We start from the raw sequence: 21,075 nt of genomic DNA, 5'->3' as shown, positions 1-21,075 counted from the left end.
CCATCCTTAGACCTGTACCTTTTTATGTCTTACTGGGTAGATAAAAAGAAAACCATAGACCTTACTGTATCCATAGCAACGTAAGTTTTTTATTTGCCGGCATATAGATTGTGCTTTTAGGGCCCTCTCTAGGGTTGCCAAGTGGAAGATTATGAGATGGTTTTCATTACAGACTCTTTCTGCAAATGTTTTTCAGGATGGATCTTGCTGGGATGAGGCACTTAGGAATCTATATGGACATCAGTACTCCTTGAAATCTAGGGAGTGATGTGGGAATAATAATAACGTTGATTTACAAGTATGCCCTAAAATCAGTGATAAGGGGCAGGAGTTAATGAGTTCTATTTCTCCTCCTCAGAATTCCTCCACTTTTCCATATGGCCAGGAAGCTAATAGCATCACAGCAATTTAGGAGCAATTTCGGGGACAACTGGAACAACTAATATATTCTATTTTCCTGTTGTCCTACCTAAGGCTAAAATTAACTTCCTGTTACTCCATTTAAGATGGTATCCCCATTAGAAGTGTTAGAATGGGTGATAGGCGGCTTTAGTTCTCTATTAGGCTAACATATATGTTCACCTAAATAATAAAGTTATCCCACATATCTTTCAACCTAATGAACTAAAAATATATGACAGGAAAATTCAGAAAGAAAGGAAAGAAAAAGAGACTCCACTCACCTTTGTTCCTGGTAACCCTGGTAAGCCTGGCTCTCCTTGAGGACCAATGAAACCTGGTTCACCCTTTAAAAAAATGGGCACATGAGGTCGTTAACACTTGACAGCAAGTACATAAAATTAAACTATTTCCTTCTACTGGGATTTTACTCCTTTGATTGCATACAGCCTTCTTGCTGAGATCCAGCTACTGACTATAAAATTAATCGGAATAGGTTTTTGGTCGATGAGAATACTTTGAAAAAAGCTTTGGAGAAGCTTTAGAAATGTCTTTATAATTTCCTTTCTCGCCTGTTGTCCAGTGGTTCTTACCATTTAACCAAATCCAATTATGTTTGGGTGACTATAGTAGGAAGCCTCTAAGGTAGGTATAAATGATCCCACCTTCCTGTACCATGTCTTTGGTGTAATACCCTCTGCTTGAGTACAGATAGGACTTAATGACTTATATTAATGAACAGAATTTGGCAGAAATAACGGGGTATCACTCCTGAGACTGTTATTAAAAGACTGTGGCTTCCACTTTAGGGGCCCTGTTTTGTTCTATGTCACTTGGATCACTTGCTTTGGGGAAAGCAAACTGCCATCCTGTGAACAGCCCTATGGAGAGGCCCACATGCTGAGGTCCAAGGTAGGCCAGCAACCATGCGTGAGCTTGGGACTGGATGCTCCACTCAGGTGAGACCACAGCCCTGCCTGAGAGCTTGACTGCATCCTCATAGGAGACACTGATCAGAGGCGCCCAGTTGAGCTGTGCACAAATTCCTGTTTCTCTAAAACTGTGCAATAATTATTTTTTGTTTTAAGTCACTCTAGTTTAAGGGGGTAAAAATGATATGCAGCCATAGATACCTGAACAGCAAATGTGGCTAGGGAAAAGATTCAGGAATGTTTGGCATGAAAGAAAAAATCTCTCTCCTTGTGCCACCTGCATAACCTCTTCTCCACTACCTGGAGGAAACCCAGTTGTGGTATAATAAAAATATATTTGGTCTTGTTTCTGGTTCCTTGCACAGAGCTCCTTAAACCCTCTGAATTTCCTGAGTCATAAGAGTAATAAGAGCACCTTTTTTTTATTCTTAACAAGCCTCTTTCAAACCTACCTGAGTTTGTAAGGTGACTCTTGCTGACCCCTAGATAGCTTCAGGATCAGGGCTGGGACAAGAGGTGGAAACTTTCAGCCTTCCCTCCTCTCACCATCTCCAGAGAGGAGGGGAAGAAAGGCTGGAGGCTGAGTTCAATCACCAATGGCTGATAATTTAACCCATCATGCCTACTGGGGACCCTCCATCAACACCCCTAAACAAAGGGGATTGGAGAACTTCCAAGCTGCTGAGCACACCCATGTGCTGGTGGGATCACGCACCCTGACTCCATGGGGACAGAGGCTCCTGACCTCATCCTGTGTACCTCTTTATTTGGCTGTTCATTTTCATCTTTTATAAAAATCCATAATATTAAGTATGGTCTTTTCTTAAGTTTTTTGAGTAGTTCTAGCAAATTATCAAACTTGAGTTGGGTTAGGAGTAGTGGTTATGAGTACCCTCAAATTTGTAGTTAAGTCAGAAGTTCAGGTGGTAACCAGGGGACCCAGGGCCTGTGACTCACGTCTGAAAGGAGGGCAGTCTTGAGAGGCTGAGCATTTAAACCTGTGGAGTCTGATGCTAACTCTGAGTGGTTAGTGTCACAACAGGATTGAATTGTAAGACACACAGTTGGTGTCAGAGAATCAGAGCTGGATAATCAGTGTTGGAAAAGGCACCACATATTTGGTGTCAGGAAACCTGAGACCAGTGTTCATATTTTCTTGAATACCCATAAAGTTTTGTTTTCTTTTTAAACACTTGAGCTCAAATGTAAGAGGGTCCAATTTCTTAAAACCTATAATAAAGTTTTTAAGCAAAAAAACCCTGGAATATATTTCCTTTTCCTTCTTCCTTCCTTCCTTCCTTCCTTCCTTCCTTCCTTCCTTCCTTCCTTCCTTCCTTCCTTCCTTTCTCTTTCCTTTTTTCTTCTCTCTCTCTTTCCTCATTAGATTATTTCTATAATAGCTGCTAATGTTGATACAGTTGATTTCTCATAAAGTAGTGACATTTCTTTTTTTTAAGTTATTTTAAATGATAATTTTCATTCTCTTTTTTAAAAAATTTATTTATTTATTTATTTTTTAGAGAGGGAAGGGATGGAGAAATAGAGAGAGAGAGAAACATCAATGTGCAGTTGCTGGGGGTCATGGCCTGCAACCCAGGTATGTACCCTGATTGGGAATCAAACCTGCAACACTTTGGTTTGCAGCCCACGCTCAATCCAATGAGCTATGTCAGCCAGGGCCAGGTAGTGACATTTCAACATTAGTTTCTGATACTGGGAATTAAGTTTAAAAAAAAACTATATAAAATTTGGGTATTGGGTGAGCAACAAACTGATATCACCACCACAAAATGCATCACATTGATAAAGAACTCAAATGGATTTATCTCTGGCACTGATGTTCATGGATTCTGGTTTAAGAAAGAAACAAGGAGGAGAAGAACTAGTATTTAGGTTTATTTTTTGTGAAATTTCTGTATCTCTATTCTACCTGCCCCTGTACCCTTACACATATTGGAAAGGAGCATCTGCACAAGTAATTTTGGGTGGATCTCTTAGTGCTCTAAAATGAAAACCAACAATATTCTGAGAAATCATGATGACTATTTTACTTCTTGTAAAAGAGTTTAACTTGTTATTTTAAACAAAAAAGTCATAAGGAATAGATTTATTTATAAGTAAGATATTTCTCTCAATAAAATTATATATATAAACATATAAATATTCCCTCTCCACCCTCAGAAAACAAGCTGTATTAAGTCAATGTGTACCATTAATAATGACTTACTGTCATGGAAATACAAGGCAAGTTAATCGGTTGAAAGTTTACATGTAGATAAGACTCTTGCACATCTTCAAGTAAGAACAAATGATCTCACTCTTTTAGCAAAGCAAGTAGAAGCACTATTAAAGCACACTAATAAAAGAGAAAAAAAGCAAATGTTGCAAAAATGTATTTCTTATTCATGTTAGTGCTTAGTTTATAAAAAGATGAAGCATGCAGTTTCATAGTTCACAAATAAATAAAGCTTTGTGATGTCAGTGGCTAGAGAGAAGTGTTTTTTTCCCTTCATTTTTAGAAAAGAGAACATATATTAAATTTTTCTGAGTAAATGTATAAAAAGTTACCTTAAACAGAGTGGTCACAGGAAAAAATTTAAGGAAGCATCTACCATATCCACACACTTATTTATATCAATTTATTCAAAGGCAAAATAGCATGCTTAACTTTAGGGTCACAGACTTTTGTTTATTAATTCCAGAGCTCTCAGTGGCTTTAGAGACATTAGCTCCACCCTCTCTATGGGGAGGAAATAATCATTGGTCTCTTCTTTGTCTCAGGCTTGAAAGACTGTTATTGAAGAAAATGAGGCATAAATATGCCTCCTCATGGTCCTGACTGAGCTGGTTGGGCTGTTCTCACCATCCTAAGCTTACAGCTTATTAGTGTAAAGAGTAGGACAAGTTCATTGCTGTGGTTTCAGATTCCACATGTCACCCAGCCCTTAAAAAATCCAGCACTTGTGGAGTTTGGGTAGTATCAAAAAAGAATACTCCTAATTTTATGAAAAGGCTTTATTAAAATAATCTTCCCTTGTCCAATTACATATCTGTATAAGACTGGCTTTCCTTTATATATACATATAATATATTTTATTGATTATGCTATTATAGTTGTCCCATTTTCCCCCCTTTATTGTCCTCTGTCCTGCACACCCCCTCCACCTGCATTTCCCCCCCCCCCCCGGGTCATATATATGTTCTTTGGCTTCTACATTTCCTATACTATTCTTAACCACGCCCTGTCTATCTTCTACCTACTACTTATGCTACTTATTCTCTGTACCTTTTCCCCCTCTCTCCCACCCACCCCCCTGCTGATAACCCTCCAAGTGATCTCCATTTCTGTGATCTGTTCCTCTTCTACTTGTTTGCTTAGTTTGTTTTTGATTTAGATCCAGTTGTTAATAACTGTGAGTTTGTTGTCATTTTACTGTTCATATTTTTATCTTCTTTTTCTTAGATAAGTCCCTTTAACATTTCATGTAATGAGGGCTGGGTGATGATGAACTCCTTTAACTTGACCTTATCTGAGAAGCACTTTATCTGCCCTTCCATTCTAAATGATAGCTTTGCTGGATGGAGTAATCTTGGATGCAGGTCCTTGCTATTTATGACCTTGGAATACTTCTTTCCAGCCCCTTCTTGCCTGCAAGGTTTCTTCTGAGAAATCAGCTGACAGTCTGATGGGAACTCCTTTGTAGGTTACTGTCTCCTTATCTCTTGCTGCTTTTAAGATTCTCCCCTTATCTTTAATCTTGGGTAATGTAATTATGATGTGCCTTGGTGTGTTCCTCCTAGGGTCCAAGTTGTTTGAGACTCTCTGAGCTTCCTAGACTTCCTGAAAGTCTATTTCCTTTGTCAGATTGGGGAAGTTCTCCTTCATTATTTATTCAAATAAGTTTTCAATTTCTTGTTCTTCCTCTTCTCCTTCTGGCACCCCTATGATTTGGATGTTGGAACATTTAAAGATGTCCTGGAGGTTCCTAACCCTCTCCTCATTTTTTTTTGAGTTTTTGTTTCTTCATTCTGTTCTGGATGAATGTTTCTTTCTTCCTTCTGTTCCAAATAGTTGATTTGAGTCCCAGTTCCCTTCCTGTCACTGTGGATTCCCTGTACACTTTCCTTTATTTCACTTAGCATAGCCTTCATTTTTTCATCTAATTTGCAACTATATTCAACCATTTCTTTGATCTTTTCTTTCATTTGGGCCATTTTTTTGTCTTGGCTCACCTCTTAGATAGTAAGGGGTGGAGCCTTAGGTGTTCACAAGGGTGGGCAACCCATGTCACTGAGTTGTGATGCTGTTTGGCGGGGAGGGGTCCGAGAGGGAATGACGTCAGTTGCTCAGCTCTCTGCCAGCTTTCAGTCACTTCCCTGCCACCCACATCAAATTGGGCCCTTCTGATGTTGATTCCTGGGTGGGTGGGCTTGTGTACATTCTAGGACCCTGTGGGTCTCTCCAAGGAACTCTCCTGTGAGGCTGGGAGTTTCTTCCATTGCCACCTCAACTCGCACAGGTGTTTTCAATCAGAGGTTTGAGGCTTATTTCCCCCACCCTGGAGCCCTGGGTTGCGCAGTCTATCTTGCTCCTGGTTTATCTGCACACGAATGTGGGACTGCCCAGTCCCACAATCTGCTGCCTAGCCAGGTCCACCAGCCACAGCCTTGCCTGCCCAGCCCTCCAGCTGCCGCCTTTCCAAAAGTCCTCTCTTCCTGGCTGCCCATCTCCACCCCTCCTGCTGGTCTGGGTGAACATTTCTTCTTAACTCCTTGGTTGTTGGACTTCCATACAGTTCAATTTTCTGTCAGTTCTGGTGTTTTTTGTTTTTAAATTTGTTGTTGTCCTTCTTTTGGTTGTGCAAGGAGGCACAGTGTGTCTACCTATACCTCCATATTGGCCAGAAGTCTCCCTTTATATATTTTAACTAAAACAACAAATCACAACAGATAGAATGCAGAAACAGATATGAAAATCCAGCTATTTTCTATTAAATCGGACATTACAGAGATTTGCATAGAATAAAAAATAACAATGGCTCTTTTCTTGCCTTTTTGAAGATTGTTATAGTTCATAAAACATGTTATTAACACATAACCTGTTTTTTAATTTCTGAGTTTTAATTTCTAATATAGAAATATAAATAGATATAGCCTACATAAACAAAATTTGAATCCTAATTTGTAAGTGTGTAAAGGGGTTTTGAGACCAAAATGGGAACTGTTGGTACAAAGTTACAGAAGTGAGTTTAAAGCCTGACTTGTAGGCTGGAATCTTGACCTGCCAAATAACAGAAGATTCTGGCATCATTAGGGGTGGCTTAGTTAAGACTTATCATAAGATAATGCAAGCAAAGCACTTAGCACTGTCTCTAGAATAAAGTAAGTGAACAATAAATGTTTGTTATTATTGTTGCCCTTATCTAATGGCTCAAAAATTTTAGCTATCATTATTACTACTGGTAATAGTAATTGAGGTATTACATCCCCTCAACTCACTGGTGATATACAAGGTGAATGCTTGTTTCTTTACACTGTGGATGGGGCTATACTCAATGCCTCTTCAACTTCTTTCAAGAAGCAACTCTCAATTTTCTCATGTGACCTTATCATTTATGACACAATATCCATCTGCCAGAGCATGTAGGATTGCAAAACCAAAAGTGTGTAAGGTAAAGAAGTAACAGGTTACTATGAATGAGTTTTCATCCTATGAGGAGGAGAAAGAAGAAAATGGTCATACCTATTGAATGTCCCTATATAAAATGTAATCCTATAAAAAAATTGCCTTTTTGACAAGGGCTAATGTAGGGTTTAAAGGTTCTAGATTTTTCCTAAAATGTCTAGTAGAAAGACTAGAACAACCTAAGTTCTATAAATACTTTAATATGATAAAATGAAAAGCAAGTGGTTATTCTACTGTAGTCATAATTCCAGTTATCCAGAATAGAGGAAGGACACCAGTAGGGGAAGGTAGTGGAAAGCAGCTGAAATATGATTCAAACATAAAACATTTTGATGAAATCATCTTGGAATAAAGTAGACTATACAAAAATGACATTATGTCATTTTTTTTCAGAGCAATATACAGGAGAAGTAACTATTTATATTGGACTGTAAAATGATGCTCAGACCTTTTTTTTTTACATATCTAATCTCATTTAGTCAATGGGAAATAGGAGATCGCTAAACTGAAAATCACTCACATGTATTTGTCGAAGCAGACAGAGTGAGATGCGACAGAGGAAATTGGCACTACAAGGAAATGAAGTTCTTACATTACTTTTAATGAAGAAACAACTAAATCTAGAGGCTTTTTTCTTTTGCTTTTTTCCAGGCAATTACCTGAATTATAAAATTCAAACTATAATGTCAACGAGTCGTTATAGGAACAGATGGGAGACATAAGGCAGAGACACTTTGACAAGAGCAGGTGGCGGCCCCTGTGATCAGGGAAACACAGCTTTACATAGGTAAACAGGAAGTAAAATAGCTTACGATTAGAGTGAAAACAATCAAATATGGCATTTTCTGAAAAAATATTAATCATTTCAGTTTATGATATGTTAGAGCTTCTTTTTGAATGGCAACAAAAAAAGGTCTAAGAAAAGTGGGGGGAAGGCAAAGCCTTTAAACATTGGTTTGTCATAACACCAGGGTGCCAAACAAATAGCCTAAGTTAAGAATACTAATTATTTCAGAGTTGCTTTAGTCTGATTTTCTCTCAAGTTTCACATCTGCTTGTTTCTCTTGTTTCATATATTCTAATTTTTCCTCCATCTCTGTATTTATTCACTATCTCAAGTGAGGTAGCATTTTAGGTTTTTACTTTTTTGTTGCAGAGAACGAAGTCAATTGGGATTCTATTCATATGGGTGCTGCTGATTGTGCGTGGAAGGGAATTAAAAGAGTGAAGGTAACCGACAGATCTTAAAATGTAATTGCATGCAAAGTACCTCATGGGGTAGAGAAAAGTATAAGAAGGAAGAGAGGAAGTGAAGAAGAATAAGAAGGAAGGAAGGAATGGAAGGAGGGAGCAGAAATAAGAGGGAGGAAGGCAAAGGGGTGAGGAAGAATGGGGAGAAACAAGCATCTCAAAATTTTTATTCCTCTCCCATGGCCAGAATAAACTGGATCCAGGTTTAATCTGCTGTGTCCCCTCCCCCCCCAGCCCACTGGTTCTAAAAACTAGGTCTACCCTTGGTGTCAAACAGAAAAAAACCCCATATATTTAACTCTTAAAATAAATACAAAGGTATGATTTAACCAAAGCCTGGAGATCAAATATATATACTATTTATCAAAACCCTTAATAACAATCTAAAATGTTAATCACTAAAACACAATTAATATCTGGCACCATATTTTGCTACCCAAGCCACATGCTAATCAATGGTTAAATGGTTGCCAGAGAAATAGAAATCTCAGCTCTGCTAGTGGTATTATAACATAGCATTAATACAACATTAAATTCTAAAATAAAAACTTTGGTCTTATCCTGGATATTGCATCTGATTTCTTCATGAGTTGTTTCATGATTTTTGTCCTTTGTTCACCCTTAACATTAATTAGCTCAGAGTTAATAACCCAGGTTTCAATACCAAGACTATAATAAGACTGTAAAGACTGTGTTGAGCTGGTAGGAAAGATGTGGTTTTGGCAACTAAACTGGGATTCAGGTTGGCAGCAGATATGCTATGAATTCAGAATGAAGCACAATATAGTCAGCCTAGCAGTGAACTGCTGGAAGTGGCAGCAGCAGCAAGCAGATTCCTCTGAAAAATCTCACACATATTGCTAATCTGATGAAAGCTCTAAATAGTCAGGGCACAAAAAGGTGCAGAAAGAAACTCTGGATTGCAGCAATAGCTGAAATCAAGGGTGGATCTTTACCTGACCAATTTTGGCGGACCTAAATGTTTCACATTGATCTTTCCAATGATAGCTAACCGTTTTGGTAGCCACAACTTTGATCTTGTACTATGAAAATAAGCCACAATAACTAATATGTACTATATTTGAACAATTATCCCGTTATTTTTCATCAAAAACAGGATAATTGATTAGAGTGTCAGTATTAGAGCTCTCTCTCTCTCTTTTCTACTTTCTTCTGTAATCAGCAATATTGACTCTAAGATAAAATGAAGATACCACAAAAACAACCTTTTGACTGAAGTCACTTTTGCTCAACTCATTTGCTATTAGTTTTTAAAAATTTAAACAGCCCATTGAGGTAACTTAAATTCTGTGTATTCTGGCTGGTAAAAAAACAACCCCAAAACAAAATAAAACCTCAGAACCATGCAAACCCTTACCATCTTTACAAATCTAGAGGACAACAAAACCTGGCCTTCTATATTCCAAAAAGGCCAGTGGAGGCCAGGAAATGCTTTAAGAATTTGACCTTTATGAACTCTAACAATGACCATCAAAGGTCTCATTAAATCTTAGAATTCCATAATAAAATCTGGACCAATTTTTCTTCAAAACCCACATTTATTAATAGTAAGAAAGTATTTCAGATGACCTTACTTTACCTTTTAAATGGCTTCTGGGGACAGTTCACCTAACACTCTTTTGTCAAACACATAAAGGATGTCCTTCATATAGATGAGAAGAGTCAACAAATATTGAAATGGGATTATTAGTCAAGGTAAAAAAGGAGACAGCTTCACTCATACAGAAATGGCTCACCAGGTGTTTCCCTATAAACTTCCAGAATTTAACATCTGTTAAATAGAAGATTGGCCAGAAAGTCCTAACTGATTAGCTCTTGCCCACAGAAAAATCTCTGGTTTTTTCATTTATTACCATTTGTTTTATTTTTATAAGTCATTATCAATTAAAGAAGTAAAAGATATCATTTTTTAACCTGTCTTAAAAAACCCTTGTAATATACCAGCTTAAACTATGTTTTTCCATGATATTTACTACCCACGAGCAGATAGAATTTTAATTGCCCCCCCCCCCAAAGCAGTACAATAGGACTCAAAAAATATGTGCTGGTTTGCCTGGGTGCAAAAAGCATCACCAATAATTTTGATTAATGTGACTTGACACTGAATGCATTAGCCACACAATATTCTTCTTGCTTAAAGGCTAATTAGAATTCAAGTCAGCATGATGCCTACTTTCGAGGATTACAGCAAGAACATTTGTTGTAATAAGAACCTCCAGGCAGCCAGTTTTGGTAATGATTGATTTGTAAAATTATTGAGGGGAAGAAAATGAAAAAGTAGAGCCTATCCCCAAAACACTTAATTTTCCTTAAGGATCAAATTTGAGTATAAATGAAAACATCTTGGTGGGCTATGATGAAAATGAACTACCATAGCCGATTTATTTAAAACCCAGAAAACATACCTTTCTGACTTTTCTTCTTAACAGGATTACATCATGAAAGTACATTTGGTATATTTATTGGAGGTTTTATTCTGGCTTCTAAAATCTTTGATTTCTGGTTGTGCGAGTTTCCTAATTGGGCTTTTAAATTATTCAACAGCTCAGACACACTTTGTGTGAGCAGCAAATAATTATAAGAAATAATAATAATACAATGTTATCCTTTTAACCAGTATTTCTTCCTGTTGTTTTTTTCTTTTAGGAATTCATTTTCATATCCTATGTTACTTCCCAAAACTTTCCTCTGCTATTTTAAAATGTGATTTGATGTTTCTGAGGAAGGAACCTCGTCTCCAGCAGATTTAGAACATTGAGTTTCTGTTAGATTACTGAGCACTACATTTAATCCTAAGGATGCCAAAGTAAATGTTCCCACCACCTGTAAAAGTTAGACTTTATATGATTTAGTGTCAAAGATGATTTCATGTAATGTGTAATAAAGAGTTACTGTCTCATAATATCTCAGTCCTCAAGTTCTTGATCTAAATGTCAAATTTTCATTAATGGGGAAGCCAGAGCAAAAATATCAAGCTTTGAGGGAAAACACTACAAAACCTTCTTTGCCATCTAAGTAATTTGATGTAATTTTTACTGTAGTATGTATATGCACTGTATTAATTTTACTGTATTATATATTTTTTTCAATTTATTTTCTGAAAATGAGATAAACTGGTAGTCTAATGTTAAAAGGAGAAAAACAAGCATTAAAAATTAAATCTGTAAAAATGTCTTGGGCAAGACAATACCGTGACCAAAGCCTAAAGAATTTTTTCACTGAATTGTCAAGTTTTCATTTTGCTTTTCATGTGAACAGCATTGGGAAGAACTTAGTGCCGTGTCTTACACCCAGAACATTATGTCCCCATCTTTTGTTCCTAGAGCAGATTTCAGTGACAGGAAAAGGGGAATATGTGAGGTCGTGTTTTGAGAGAACTTGGTTATCTGACTGCTCTTAAAGATAACATTCACCTATTGCTGCACAGGAGTTTGCAGAATTTACATCCATTAACTTGGCTTTATGTTCTTTAGGCTAAAATTACTCACATGAGGAAAGACAAGATGTAGAACAGGTATGTAACCAATGTTTCTAATATTCTGAGCTGGTCTAAAAAGAAGAAATAACAATAGCTAAAATGTATACAGCGTTTAATATATGGCGATATTTTAGGAGCTACACACATATTAATTCATTTTTCCCTCACAACAACCCTCTGAGTTCTGTCTAATGATGATTCTCAGTTCATAAGAAAACATGGTGACACAGATTTACGAACTGGTGGGGAGAGGGGTGGCAGGACCAGGATCTGCAGACTGATGACCTGGCTTTGTAGTCGGGCTCTGGTTGCCTGCCCTGTACTCCTTCATTACCAGGGACATGCAATCATAATAACAGGGCTAAGTAATGTATTTACATTTTCCAAAATAACTGTGGAGAGAAAAAAATTTTTTAAACTGGAACTTTGAATCTTACTCTTTTATATGATACCAGAAAAGCTAGCTATAAGCTTTGCCCTTGAAAAATATATTTGCAGTCTTGTTTATAAAATAATTTTCTGAGCTCAAATCTTATTCCAGAAGATCAATGTCTGCATGGTACATCGTGCATAATTTAATTTTCCCAGTTGAACATCTCCACACTCTATGAACCATGAATGCATGAAACGGGAATTCCAAATGTCTTCCACATGGTGAGAGGACTTTCCAATATTTGTGCAGGAAGCTTAAGAGTAATTTGAAATTAAGTTATGCCTGTTCTTAGTGACTTTATTATGTATGCCTAAGGTATTAGCACTTTTCTCTGAGTGGGACTCTGAGGTGATAGATGAGTCTGCTGTCTGTATTTAGGCACTTTGCTCATTTCCTGAGAGCTGCATGGAAGGCATCTGGGTGCTCATTAAGTTTCCAACCATTCCCCGAGTACAACAGGTGGCAAATCAAAGCTTCCCTGGCATGTCACGGCTGATTTCCTCAACGTCTTGGAAATAACGGATGGCATTTGCATGCCCTCTGTACTACCAGCAGATAAGAAGGAGATGAATAGCAACAGAAGTATTTCCAAAGCATAAACAAATGCATGAGTTCAGGGGGGCTCTTTCTATCATACCTGGTTTCACCTTTTAAATATTGTTATTCTTTCAAACTATGAAATCATGATTAAGTCTCCTGTGGTTAGCTACCTAATAAAAACAGGTATATTAAAGAAATAAAAACATCCCAACTTAATGAAGCTATATCATAAAATGGACAAACTTTCAACTCTACATTTATAAATATAAGTGAGTACTAATGACTATGATGTGTTCTTAAATTGTCTCGTTTTACAAATTTGCTTACGTATACTGAAAACCTGTTATAAGAAAAGCTTATCATTTACATCCTGAGCAGAGAAGACAAAGCTTATTTGTCCAAAAATAGAATCTGTAATTTAAATAAAATATTAGATAGTTACCCAGCAGTACTTGGTAATTATATAGAAAAGGTTTTTGTCATTATCATCTTGTCATTGTAATCAATATCAAGGTTAGAAAAACAAAGATATGAGTTCTATGATCTCAACGACATTTGTCTGGCAATTGCTTCTGACCTTAGGGATAAAAGCTTTTACTGGAGGGGACAAATCACCAACCTCTTTCCCAATTTGAAAATGTTTGAGACATTCAGATTAATCCACAGATGAAACTATTTCATGGTGGAGGACGTGAACTAACTAAAGGGTAATGATAACAAAACAGTGGTAATTGAAATTGTTTGCTTGTTTTGGAAAGAAAAGTCTCGATACCTTCACCCTATATATCCTCTCTCAACAAGAAAGCGCCCTGCGCTCTGGAGAAGGGGCAACTGTATTGCCACACAGCACTGACTGTGGTTCCTGCTGTGAACTCCTGCTCATGGACAGCCCAGCCCTGCCCACCTACAGGCACATGTTACAGCAAACCCAGCTCAGATCCTCCCCAAACACCCCCCCCCCCCTTTAAATGCCTTCCTCTATCATAATGCTACAAGGTCCTTTATAATTAATGGCGAATATGACTTTTTTAATTCGTTGTAAAATTCTATGATCTTCTCATCATTTTTTAAAAGCTTCTTTTTAAAAATATGTGGGAATTAATAAGGAACTTCCACACATTACTCTGTAATATGAAATCACATATTAACTTATGAAGTCATTTCTGCTAATTAACAAATAATAAGGAAATAACTTTGGCTTTTTTAGTAAACTATTGTCATAGACTGTGCTCTTTCACTGAAGAAGCCAGGTCTAATCATATTGTAAAACACGCATCCGTACTTCTGCCAACCAATCGGAAACCATCAAACAAAAAGCAGGACCAAAATTTCTGAGTGCAACCTGGAAGACATAGCTTTCATGTCCGTTAATTACATTAACTGTATAAAACACACTCATAAAATATTATATATATGTGATACTATATGTCTGGGAACCCAATAATTTGACCCTAGATTTTAGAATAATTTATTTTAAAGTCAAATCATTTTCTGTAATGCACTTTAAATACAACCTTCCTAAAACAGTGTACACGGCCCTCACACTGACATGAGGAATACTGACTGTAGGACCATCTAATGTATACTGGAGATAAATTCAACCTCTATGAGGTGAGAACGATGTAAGGAAAAATCTACTTGCCTTGTATTACCCTATCAAACAGTTCTGGAATTTAGAACAGAACTATAAAACAAGAAGCTGATTTTAAAGGAGTAACTATAGCTAAGGCAGTGGAACTTCTAAGTCTTCTCAGTTGCCATGTGAAAAATTTTACACAATTAAAAAATATTTCTTAACATTTTTAGATGGTTTAAATATATGTAAAACAATGTTTGAAACTAAGCCTTAAGCAATTGTTTCAAAAGATACATAAAAAGTTTATAGGAATAGTATATGGCTCAAAATAGTTTAGTAAAATGATTTACACTTTCCAGTGAGAATTATTGACAGAAAGTAGAAGTGTAAAACATTTTAGGGGGATTATTGTAAGGGGTGAATCATAAAACAGCTGCCTAAATGTTATATTTATGGGATGTGAAGACTCTGATTCTAGTAAAAATCTGATCTTAAGACTAAACTAAATGTTAAGTAGACATTCCAGACTTTAAAGAATTCCTATAACCTCAAATGAAGTAGTTTTTATATTTACTTAATTAAGGGGCATATTAAGTTACATAGCATAATATATAGTCCAGATAGTAATGGAAAGCTTTGAAAAATACCTGTGGTATTTAACCCAAAAATTTAATTGGTTGAGATGGCTGGTGAATATTTAAGGAAGAGGGCTATATTTTTAGTTTTCATTTTCCCCCTTGTCTTCCTGTGGTTTTTGTGACTCTCACAATTACAGTTCTGTGAAGCCAAGACTGTCAGTGCAGTATTTACCTTTATCCCCGGAAGTCCAGGAAGCCCAGGAAGCCCTGGTTCACCCTACACAGGAAAATCACACAACATTATAGAATAATATTCACTCAGGCACAGTCTCTGGAGAAAGCATGGCAAATGCTCCTAGCTGAAAAGTTGCCATCTATATATATACTCTCTTGCTTTAAGAAGTTTGGTGAGATGATGCAGTTCAGTCAACTCTTGATTCAGACATTGGTTGACCATTTTGCAGATTTTTGAGGACTTTCCCTTTTCCTGCCAGTTCACTGCTCATTGGCATTTCTACCAGAAGGCAAGAAAGAGAAGTAAAAGGAGAATGAATCCCCATATTTTATTACTTCCTGGTAAATGATTTGCTAGGGAGGCTGAAGCTCTTTGTTAAAATGAGGATTATGCGTGAATCTCAGTAATGCCTCCTAGTCCAGTGGTCTCTTACCTTAGATAATCAAGAGTTGGCTGTATGAACAGATGGTTACATCAAAACAATATACATTAAAAGTCGTGCTCACTTAAAAGTATGGTAAGATTCTTTTCCATTCCTGAATGATGAGAAGATAAATGCATGGTTAATATTATACTTAACTCCAGCCCATATTTCTGACAATCGTTGAGTCTGGGTAAACCTGCCTAGCATTTTAGGGCTAATGGGCCCAGGCAGCTGTTCCTGAATCCAGGTTTGAGATTAAGTGGGACATTCTGGGTGAGCACACTGGAGTCATGATAAACCTTCTCATTTTCACAGAACAGTCTACATTATTTTAAGTACAAAGTATAGTGACAAGAGGTTATATTACTTAGAAAATCTCCTGAATTCCACTAAAGAAGCATAATGGAATCACTGGAGACAATGAAAGTCCGTCCTGTGTTGGACTGAGGTGACTATTTGTGGAAGTAACATTGGAAGGTAAAAGGGTTACACATTCTCTCGATGGTCAGTCAGCGGGATGACAGCTCTACTGGACGAGATAGGAGCATCAAACTAACCACAAAAGTGGTGAATGGCAGCATCTCTTCTCATCTAAATGCTCTAACAACCTTCATTTCAAAGAAAATCAACTGCAGACAACCAGACATTTCATTATTTAACATTATTTCTTCTAAATTATGAAGAGTCATATCTTGCTCTAGTATTGATTATCCCTAAGTGGCTTCATATGCTGTTCACTAAGCCATATGGTTAGACACAGAAAGGACAATGACTTTCCTGATGGCTTGGGTCAAAGGTGCTTCAGGAATGCAAAAGAAAAGCGATTCTGCCTGGAACTATCAGTGAAAGCTGGCACTGTGAACAGTAACGCTGAGATGAAATTAAACCAGAGAAGAAAGGATGATCACTAAGAATTTGATATTTCTTTCAAATAATATTTGTCCAAGTAAACTAAACTTCATACAGATACAACATTATACCTTTGATTTTCTTTTTTTCTTCCCACTTTTCCCTTCAATCAATCAATTTAGGGAGATCTAGTCAAAAGGGTTTGCATTTATATTTTACCGAGGACTCTCTTTTACTTTCAAAAAAGTATAAGGCTCTGGAAAATACTAAATTGTAGTAGATATACAACCATAAAAGAGTAAATATAGAGGTGTCAAATCTATAGTTTTGTATTGTTTTTAAAAAGTCCCCTAACACTCAGAACACCCTATCTGAAACATAAGCCGTAACCCTTCCCCAGCAGGAGTTCTCACCACACCCTCCCATCTGACCAAATTACAAAGATCACATGACTGATTGAAGCAAGACAGACACAAGCATACGCAAACACACACCCAGGTTTTCCAACAGTGAGAAAGATGTATGAAATGGGACCCTTTGTGAAGTAAAGTGAATACTTAGAGACTTTGATCATTTATAATAGTTGTTCCCTGTGCTATACTATGCATGTGTATACGTATGTATGTATAGAGGTTATAATAAGTGTACTTATTAATGAACAAGTGTTTCAGGAATTAATATTTCAGACTCATTCTTATAAATTTGACATTTCCAAATTTATGTTTACTTGAAAGGTGATATAATAAAATCTTACAAAATATTTCATGTTATCCTATCTCTTGAGATTTTTAAGAAGATATTTCTTCCCATGTAAAATTTCTATCTTTATACCATGAAGGCTTATCTTCCAATTAATACTAAGTCAGTTAATTCCTCCATTCTTGCCTACTCCTTGGTTGAGGAGCTTCTCTGAGTTGAGTTTTTGGTCATACAGAGTCCATGGTCAGATCTGGGTCATAATTAAGTAGTTTGCTATTCTATTTGAAGGATACTTATCCAAGTGCATTAAACTTCACACAGATACACGATACTTCCCCTTTCCTCTCCCTTTCACTCTCTACCCTCCATGAGAGGAGACTTTGCTGCCAAAGCTGGAACTCTGCTGTCATCCTATGTCCCTGTGATGGTGCACTGTCCTTCTAGGTGTAGTTCAACTGTGAGGGCCCCTTCCAATGGGGACCGAGTAGTTTTATTGTTTATAATTAAAAAAAATTTTTTAAATTTAAACTATTTTAAAAGATGATGGAGAAGTTAGGAAGGGAAGACTTTTGTGGTGAAAAACAGTATCTTTTACACATCTACAAACTTTACAAACATATACACACACTCTAACTCATGTATTAGTCATACACTCTACTGTTGAGTTTGTAGAAGAAAACAACCTATAATGAAATCATGTCTACATTATGAATGGTACTCTAAAGAACAAACCTTCATACTACAGAGTACCAGGCAGTGGAAACTGAGCAATAGGATTTTCATCCTCTACTTTTCTGGGAATGTCCCTAACGCAAGAGCTTAAGTGCCAGTGAATCCACAACACAGTTTTGCAATGGTGAGAAAACTGCCATGAAAGATCTGTTGAGTTGACTTTGCAGTCACTTCTGTTTGTTATTTTCTAATCTGAGTGAGCAAGCAAGCCTGGACATGCTGTACTTTTATATCAGTGTTGGGTAAGTATTGCCAAACCCAGATATCAGACAAAGGAAGTCATAAATATTGTGGGAAAGTGAGACTGCTTCAGAGGGTAGAATCTGCCCTAAATATTCATGGAAAAGATGCCGCTCATTTCAGGGTGCATGTTTATTCAGATTGCTTGTAAGTTTTTCTCAGTACAATTTAAAACAGGTGTTTAATGAAATATGAAAGAAATTCAAGGTTTCCATGTGTAAACCCACAAACTTCCAGAAATGAATCTAAAGTATATTTCTAAATAATCATGATAAGGCAATGTTTTATTAAGCAATTGAAAACCAATTTAGACTCTCCACTCTAAAAACAGTGGAGCTGTGTGAGATCAGAGCAGATCTGTTTTGTTTTGTTTTTAAAGACACAACAGTGTTGCAGACATTTCTTTTAGAGTATCCCAGAATTAAACACTCAGCTTAAATTCAGCCTTTAAGTTTTACTAAGGGACCTGAAATTAGATCATCTGAGATTAGTTGTTTTTTCAAACCAAAGCACACATTGGATTTCTGGTAGGATGATATCACTAATTTCAAGTTTTCAAGTAGAGAATCAGTAGGAAATCTTAGGAATTAAACAGCAAAATTTCCACCATTCTGCTGTACTCATTGGAAAAGCCTTGACTTTGCCTGAAACTGGTCCTCATGAATTGTTATTCTTATATTCTTAGTTTCAAGTAGAAAATCTATTTTTAAACTAGAGAAATATTTAAAGAATGTGAAAGACCTCAAAACTACTTTAGTCCTAAGTGTTCAAAACAAAGCAATGATCTTTGCAGTGACTTCGAGAATGTGGGAACTATATTTTGTCATGTTTTATGGTTCCAAACTATGACAAAGGAATAGATTCTCTCTTTCCCTGTATACTAGTGAGGTAAAGTCTATGTTTCTATTCATTTTTCCCCCTAAAACATCAGCTACTGCTGGACGAAGGCAGGGTCATGATCTTCAGAGATTTAGCCTAGTGTGGAATTCACATGGATCTGTTAGCTACAATACATCTGTTATTCCAAATCCGACTGCACTGGGCATCGATATCCAGATGCTCCAGTGAGAACAGTTGTCTCCTGCCTCAGACTCAAAGAACACAAATCTAAACATATGCACTGCATGTCCTCCAATTTATCATTGAAGTGAAATACAAATGGTAAAAATAAATTTATATATGTATCTATAGATCAGTTAAAGTGGTTTGGTTAGTATCTGTAATTAAATTTCACTTTGCGAACAAACCCCTTTGTATGACTAAACATTCATTGCACATATAGATATTATTTGCAGAAAAATTATCAGCAGGGAAGTATTTTAAGTGAAAGAAAAAGGAATATAATTGTAAAAGAACTGCCCATCCTTCCTATTGAGACCATTTAGTGAGTATTCATTTCTTCTCATGAAAGACAGAAGCATGCAGAGTATCTTTAAACATGCAAGAAAAGTTATTGCATTCCAAGCCAACTGGGCTTTGTTAGTCTCAAACAGCTTGGTATATGCAGATTTTAGTTCGTAGCATCCTTTTATGTGCACAGAGTGTGTTTTCACTTTTGTTATGGTCAGCATCATCCCTTTTAAAACACAAAACAATCAACAACACTCAGCATGAAAAGCAGGAAAACGACATCATTTTCCAGTAATTGCTTTCATATGACACAGGTGATATGAGACAGTGCAAAGACACACTGAAATAAAGATGTTACCTTTTGCCCTGGACGACCAGATTCTCCAGGTTCTCCCTGGCCAAAGAAACCAAAGATGAAAAGGATAGTCTTACAAGAATTTTCCAAAACCCTTAGGCCTCTGCACACTCACACAGAGATGGCCCAGCCTCCTCGATTACATATATTTTATTTACTTTATTCTGTTACTCTACATCGCATTAGACACAGCAAAACAAATTTTTGTGGTGGATATACCTAAAGCTCACATAATCATTCACATTTCCATAAAAACCAATCAGAAAGGGAAGAGTAGGCAAGACCTTATTTAAGCCTCTATCAGATTTCCAACCGCTCCTTCCTATTGTGTTTGGAAGCTGATTATTGCAAGTGAACAGGAACAGAGTCATAACCCTCCAAGTTGGTAAAAGGGAAGAGAAAGCAGAGGCTTATGAAAAACAAAACTGTATCTTCTGGGGTACAAACTCTTTCAAGGCCAGAGTTACCTTAATTCCAGCAGCAGATGATCCAGGGTCCCCCTAAAATGAAACCCATGAGGGATTATTCCACAAATTATGGAAATAGGAAACACACAATCACACAGACAGTCATTATTGACAGGGGCACTCAAGGGAACCCCATGACTAATGGGCTTAACTAGGCTCCCTAAGACTGTGTATCAATCTGTCAGCTGTTAAGATACAAACAATTTCCAAGATAAACAATGTACTTTCTAAAAACATGGGTTTACTTTGAGTGCAAAATATGTAAGGACTATTATAGTCTCTGAAATAAATACAAATATATAAATACAGACCCTTCCCTTCACACACTGCTAAAATTGTGTTCTAAAGCAGTAAGTTATAATTTGGGGATCTGGAATTGTGGTTTTCTCTATTTCTGGAATTTATTAAAGTCAGTGGCTATCATTTAGTGGGAGTTCCCTGACCCTTCATTCTTCAGAAAGTCAGGGTTCAACAGTTGAAGTCAAGGGTTAATGACTCTGAGCTGGAAAAACCACGCAGCAGGCCAACTTGTCTTCCTCGTGAAGCACTGTCCCAGCCAGGGACGGCGCGTTGTCTCGAGCTTCACACTTATTTCTTTGTAACACAGTCACCGGAAAGTTACAGGATGATGAATGACTTGCGGGTGATGGAGATACAAGTGAGGTCTGAGAAAAAATCTCGAGATAGAATCTGGTTTTCTAAGAGGCACTGTATTCCATCCGCATTTCATAGAGGCCAGCTACATTTCGAGAGCAAATGTGTTCTATGTGAGTAGAGAGGGCCAAGTGGGAAAGAGTGTGGGATAGTTGAGAATGCTGCTCTTTTTCCCC

The 21,075-nt window shown here is 36.9% G+C and overlaps 1 protein-coding gene across 8 annotated transcripts in view; it reads right to left on the bottom strand.

Annotated features, from left to right (window-relative positions):
- COL25A1 (collagen type XXV alpha 1 chain) overlaps positions 1-21,075 on the bottom strand; it is a 498,892-nt gene that overhangs the window by 52,005 nt on the left and 425,812 nt on the right. For all 8 annotated transcript variants that reach the window (XM_036025482.1, XM_036025500.1, XM_036025468.1 and 5 more), the window contains 4 exons: positions 20,246-20,278; positions 19,782-19,817; positions 15,127-15,171; positions 684-746 (listed from right to left, as the gene is read on the bottom strand). In XM_036025482.1, the coding sequence (XP_035881375.1) occupies positions 684-746; positions 15,127-15,171; positions 19,782-19,817; positions 20,246-20,278 (177 nt within the window). The remainder of the gene's footprint in view (positions 1-683; positions 747-15,126; positions 15,172-19,781; positions 19,818-20,245; positions 20,279-21,075) is intronic.

The sequence above is a fragment of the Phyllostomus discolor genome, chromosome 1 (genome assembly GCF_004126475.2).
Source record: "Phyllostomus discolor isolate MPI-MPIP mPhyDis1 chromosome 1, mPhyDis1.pri.v3, whole genome shotgun sequence".
Taxonomy (NCBI): Eukaryota; Metazoa; Chordata; class Mammalia; order Chiroptera; family Phyllostomidae; genus Phyllostomus; species Phyllostomus discolor.
This window is presented reverse-complemented; position numbering and strand designations above follow the sequence as displayed.